The sequence below is a fragment of the Osmerus eperlanus genome, unplaced genomic scaffold (assembly GCF_963692335.1).
Source record: "Osmerus eperlanus unplaced genomic scaffold, fOsmEpe2.1 SCAFFOLD_162, whole genome shotgun sequence".
Classification (NCBI taxonomy): Eukaryota; Metazoa; Chordata; class Actinopteri; order Osmeriformes; family Osmeridae; genus Osmerus; species Osmerus eperlanus.
This window is the reverse complement of record NW_026911127.1, coordinates 26,659-32,500: the sequence shown is the minus strand read 5'-3', so window position 1 is coordinate 32,500 and position 5,842 is coordinate 26,659. Positions and strand designations below refer to the sequence as shown.

Genomic DNA, 5,842 nt, shown 5'->3' with positions numbered 1-5,842 from the left:
ACCTCCATATCTCTCCCTTCCTCCCTCCCTCCGTCCCTTCCTGGCAGTGCTGGATTGATAGAGGAAGTCTGTAGGTTTGTTAGACAGACCAATCAATCAGGATCTCACAAAACACCAGCTAATTAACTTACTGTGCAGCTGTACGGCTTAAGAGGACATGCAGATGGATATTACTTTGGGAGCGAGGGACGGAGAGAGGGATGGATGGAGAGAAGGTGAGGAACAGAGGAAGATGCCGTGGGTGGCAAGTAGGATGACAGAGAGCGGGATAGAGAAAGAGAAAGACAGACAGAGAAACTGAAGGAGTAGATTTATTAAAGCGTGGGTATCAAGAAGGAACCCAGCTGAACCGATTCCGTGTATTTAGGATAGCAACCTGCTGGTGATTATAATGTATCATGGTCTCCTGTCTGCCCCCTCCAGAAACATGACGGCCAGTTCACGGTGATCCAGCTGGTGGGCATGCTGCGTGGCATCGCCTCGGGCATGAAGTACCTGTCAGACATGGGCTACGTTCACAGAGACCTGGCAGCACGCAACATCCTGGTCAACAGCAACCTGGTGTGTAAGGTGTCTGACTTCGGCCTGTCCAGAGTCCTGGAGGACGACCCGGAGGCTGCATACACCACACGGGTACGACACACACACACACACACACACACAAATGTTGTCCACAACAACAAAAATCTCACTGCAGGTCATAATGCGTAGAGCAGTGGAATCATTTTACGGCTACAAATGAATTCGGATTTGTAGGAAGTGTCAGCAATGTTTTTTTAATGTGATATTAGCATAGCCCTAGGTGCAGCACGGCAGCCAGGCGAGGACATACCTCCACACACTGCAGTGCCAGGAGATCGAGAGATACAAGAGAACCGCAGCAGGGAGGGGAGGAAAGAGAGAGCGGGGAGAGGGAGAAGGGGGGGGGAGCAAGAGAAAGAGAAGGATAGGTGGGGGTGGGAATACATAAAAGAATGTTGACTAGCTCCACTCTTCCACTCTTTGTCTTTGACTTGACTTTGACCAGAGTGTGGGGACTGCTGCAGCAACGGTAGCAGCATGACAAGAAGCTGTTGGGATTCCTATGGAGAGTCTCACACACACACACACACACACACACATGCAGATGTGTATGTGTGCTCTAGAGAGCTTAGAGATGAAGGGGGTGTTCAGAGGGAGTCAACAGTACCGGTGCTGACGTGTTCTGGTTCTGTATGTCCGGGCCGGCAGGGAGGGAAGATCCCCATCAGGTGGACGTCTCCGGAGGCCATCGCCTACAGGAAGTTCACCTCGGCCAGCGACGTGTGGAGCTACGGCATCGTCATGTGGGAGGTGGTGTCCTATGGGGAGAGGCCCTACTGGGAGATGTCCAATCAGGATGTGAGTTCACTTCAGCGTGACTGTTCAGAATGCTCGTACTGTACTGGAACATCATGGTGGTTGTTCTACGGTGTGTTTCTGGTGCAACCGCCTAGAACCGAGCTAGCTTTAGTTCTTATCAGTTTTTCACGTTCTCTTTCTTTTTTCTTTCTTTCTTTCTTTCTTTCTTTCTCTCTCTCTCTCTCTCTCTCTCTCTCTCTCTCTCTCTCTCTCTCTCTCTCTCTCTCTTTCTCTCTCTCTCTCTCTCTCTCTCTCTCTCTCTCTCTCTCTCTCTCTCTCTCTCTCTCTCTCTTTCTCTCCCTCTCCCTCTCCCCCTTTCTCTCCCTTCCTCTCGATCCTTCTCTCCGTCCCTCCCTTCAGGTGATCAAGGCGATAGACGAGGGCTACCGTCTGCCCGCCCCCATGGACTGCCCCGTGGTGCTGCACCAGCTCATGTTAAGCTGCTGGGAGAAGAGCCGCAGCGACAGGCCCAAGTTCGACATCATCGTCACCACCCTGGACAAGCTGATCCGGAACCCGGCCAGCCTGCGAGAGCTGGCCAACAGCTCTGTGTGGTGAGCCCTGCCTCCCACACTGCACATGTCCTGTCAGAGCCGCAGAAAAACACACACCCAACATGTTCGAAGCTTCTATCTAGATCCACCAGGTTTCAGCCTCTGTGTAGTTGATTGATTGATTAGATATCCATGCTAAGATGGTGTATTTTATGACTGGCCCTGGGGTCTAAAGATGGGACGATAGGACTTTCTTTGCTGCTAAACCGGGTCGGCCCTAGACTTTATCTAACAATGTTATCTGTGTGTGTGTGTGTGTCCAGGCAAGACCCGACCACTCCTGAGGTCAGTGTGACCACGGTGGAGGAGTGGCTGGAAGCCATCAAGATGGGCCAGTACAAGGAGAGCTTCTCCAGTGCGGGCTACGTCACTCTGGACTCTGTCCTCTACATCAGCGCTAGGTCAGACACCAAGCTGGCCTGGGTTGGACTTGATGGGGCTGAGCTGGGGTCATGAGTAGTAAAGATTATCTATTAGATTTGTCTTTACAATGTGCTAAATTCTTATTTTTCTGTCTTTCTTTCTTTCCATTCCTTGCTGCAGTGAACTGGGTAAGATGGGCGTGACTTTGGCGGGTCACCAGAAAAAGATCCTGTCGAGTGTGCAGAGCCTGTCGACCCAGGGGACCCAAGTCCAAGTATAACAGTTTTTCCATAGACACGCACTGAGATTGAGATTCCCCCATCGAGACAGATGGATCTGTAATGGTTACCCTGTGCTCCCCCATTGAAGCGGTGCCAAGATGGACACTGGACTCTTTTACCTCCTTGCAGCTTCACCATTCCACTCCTTCTGGAAGCTAGAATAGTGTAGGCACTATCCACTTCAGCACTCGGAGTCTGGCAACCCAACAACCACCACCAGGGCCACAGAGAGACAAACCTCAAACCTGGCAACATCTCAAATCATCTCAGATCATATCAACTCAACAACTTAAAAAAAAAATCAACAAAAAAACAACATAAAAAGGACAACAAAAAAAATAATTAGAATACAATTATCATCACTGTCTGTGACGTTGAGTGTACAGTTGGTTTTACCGTTGTTTTGTTTTCTGTTTTAAGATGAGCTTTTATGGAGTTTTCACCCGGTTTTAAAGAGACATGAGATATGTATAGATTTGTGTTTATATGAGCTGTGTGTGTGTGCCACACTCTAGAACTGGATGAAATGTTTGTCTTGGCTGTCAAGCTACATAGATGGACTGCTCTTCAGGGTTCCTTCCTGGTGCATGTAAGACTCGACCCCTCCTGATTGTAAAAAAGTACGCCATTGGACAAGTCAAGCCCAAACATGGCATGAATGTGTACCGGAGATGGATTGAGGGGGTTTTATGAGTAAAGAGATGTGGTGGAAAAAAAGAGAGCGTTAGCTATTACTTCCAGACACCCTCAAGTCCCAGTGCTTGTGTGCTAGATGCACTTGTGATGTCATTTCCTGGTAGTGCAGCATACAGCAGCAGCAGCTGCTAAGGACGCAGTCAGTCAGACTTTCTCAGTACATTTTTTTCTAACAGAGTTAAGACTTTCCAAAGCGCACTGAAACTGTTCCCCCTGGGTGAATATTGTTAGCACGTTATCTTCCAAGAGTTCGCTGGCTTCCTGTGTTTGCGCTGTATCAGAGAATTGTGGTGTTGTGTAGAGCAGAGGTGATGTGCTAAAAGTCAACACTGTTTAGAATGTTTGTATCTGTTTCTCCAATGTTGTGCCATGTACAGTAAATTAAGGAACTGTTTGGTTTCATTAGCTTGGTGCCAACATGTTAGTTTGATCCTAACATCTTTGTAGATCACCGCTGATACAATTTGAACAATTTGGATAAGAAAAGGTTGATGGTGAAAATGTGGGGTAGTCTTTCCCAGTCACCCCCCCCTCCACAAACACACACACACACACACCACCCCACACACACACCACCCCACACACACACCACTCTCCCACCCTCCCCCATGTTGGTAGTTGTAAGGTCCTACTGTGTATTATCTACCACTGTTGAGCCATGCCATATGCTTCCATTACTTGAAACGCTCAACCCAAGAGCCTACACCATTCAAACAAATTCCAACAATAAGACAAACACATACAGTGCTGTTGTAATGTCAGACGCATGTTCAAGTTCACATATTCTACACAAACATGTTTCCCATGTGACACTTAGGAGACGGGGCTATAGATCAGTTCTAACATGATGTTTCACTGCAGAGAAATTTGTTACCAGTCCCCCGCCTCGCCCCTCCCCTCCCCCATACCCCTTAGTGCACACAGTCCACTAAATCTGTTTACAACAACAGTGTTACTCTGGTAACAGATAACAGCAGCATATAAACCGTTGTACCATAGTGTAAAATATGTACAGTGTTGATTAAAAAATGTTAGAATGTTTGTAATGATGAATATGATGATGAATATGATGATGTGCTTTTATTCTGAAGGAGGAGAAAACATTGGCGTATTGTTGCAGGGGGCGAGTCTTAAGAGACATGTTTTGGTGTGATTCGCTAAACTGATTAATGGAATGTAGCATGGGTACGATGCTTTAGCTTTGATTGACAGGTGACAGGGCCTGTGGTTTATACCGCAGTGGTAGAAGGGGTGGAATATTCTCTGAAAGGCGTAGGACTCGGTGGTCCATCTACACCGCCACCATAGCTGTGACTCCCTCCTGTCGTTCTGCTCTCTCTCGCTCTCTGGTCTCACTCCGGCAGGCTACCCTGGACTGTTTGACTCTTAGATGCCTTATTTACTGAGCTACCCCCCCCCCGCCCCCACCATGTACCCATAAAGGTGGTGTTACAAGTAAGTGTGTACATAATATTTATCTGTGACATCACAGGAACACTATGGTTCAGTAGCTTCTGGTAGACTTTATGGATCTCAGCAACTCTGTTTGGATTCAGACAACCCATTCTGCAGTCGAAAGCTGAGAGGATGAAGTCAAATGGAAATTTGAATTGGTCAGCCAGCAGCCATTTACTGTTAAGTATTATTTCACCTTGTATCCTGAGCTAGGTTGTGAGTTGGGCCAGAATGGGGCACCCCCCCTCCCAACATATACACACACACACACAGATTTTGGGTCAGATTTGTGTTTTGCCCCTATTAGGTTAAGACAAGTCAGGCTAGCTGATCTCAGAGCCTCTGCAGAACCCTGTACATTATCCTCTATGTTCTCTCTCTCTCTCTCTCTCTCTCTCTCTCTCTCTCTCTCTCTCTCTCTCTCTCTCTCTCTCTCTCTCTCTCTCTCTCTCTCTCTCTCTCTCTCTCTCTCTCTCTCTCTTGCCCTCTCTCCCTTCTCGCTCTCTTTCTTCTCCTCTTTTTCTTCTTTTTCTTCACTCCATCTCTCTCTCTTTCTCTCCATCCCTCCCTCCCCTGTACTGTGTCCTTGTGGCAGGTTCCCATGCGCTTGTTCTAAAGGGTGTACGCATTCTAATGTCCTTCATGTTGCTGTAATAAATATGCTAATATTTTTAATTTCTCACCTGAAGGTGTGGGTGTCTTACTTTTCTTTCACACAGATTCACACGCTCTGCATGTGAACCGACATACAAATTGCACGTTATTCATACCATACACTTTCTACGCCTTCGGGATTCCACACTGAGCTATGGTATATTACCAAGGTTTATTCATAGCCCTCTCACATGGGATCGGCGTAAAAGTTGGACTTAATTATCCCGCTCTCTCTTTGTGTCTGTGTCAGAGAGCCTGGAGGAAGTAGAATCAGGGGTATCTGTTCAGAGAGGAAGTGAGGTCGTGCTGTAAACCTGAGGACATGTCTATTCTTTTTAGTCTCCCACACAACCCACACATACGTCTGTGTGTGTGTGTGTGTGTGTGTGCTACCTCAGAGATAATGGAGTCCCCAGGGGAGTGTAGAGGGTCACTGACTCCTGCCTTTTGTTAACCCTT

At 47.6% G+C, this 5,842-nt stretch overlaps 1 protein-coding gene across 1 annotated transcript in view; it reads left to right on the top strand.

The window, feature by feature from the left end:
* Positions 1-5,417, top strand: part of LOC134015673 (ephrin type-A receptor 3-like) — a 13,664-nt gene extending 8,247 nt beyond the window's left edge. Inside the window, 5 exon segments of the mRNA XM_062455231.1 lie at positions 424-633; positions 1,231-1,380; positions 1,741-1,934; positions 2,198-2,335; positions 2,478-5,417. Coding sequence (XP_062311215.1) covers positions 424-633; positions 1,231-1,380; positions 1,741-1,934; positions 2,198-2,335; positions 2,478-2,577 — 792 coding nt within the window. The 3' untranslated portion in view covers positions 2,578-5,417.
* The last annotated feature ends 425 nt before the right edge of the window (positions 5,418-5,842 follow it).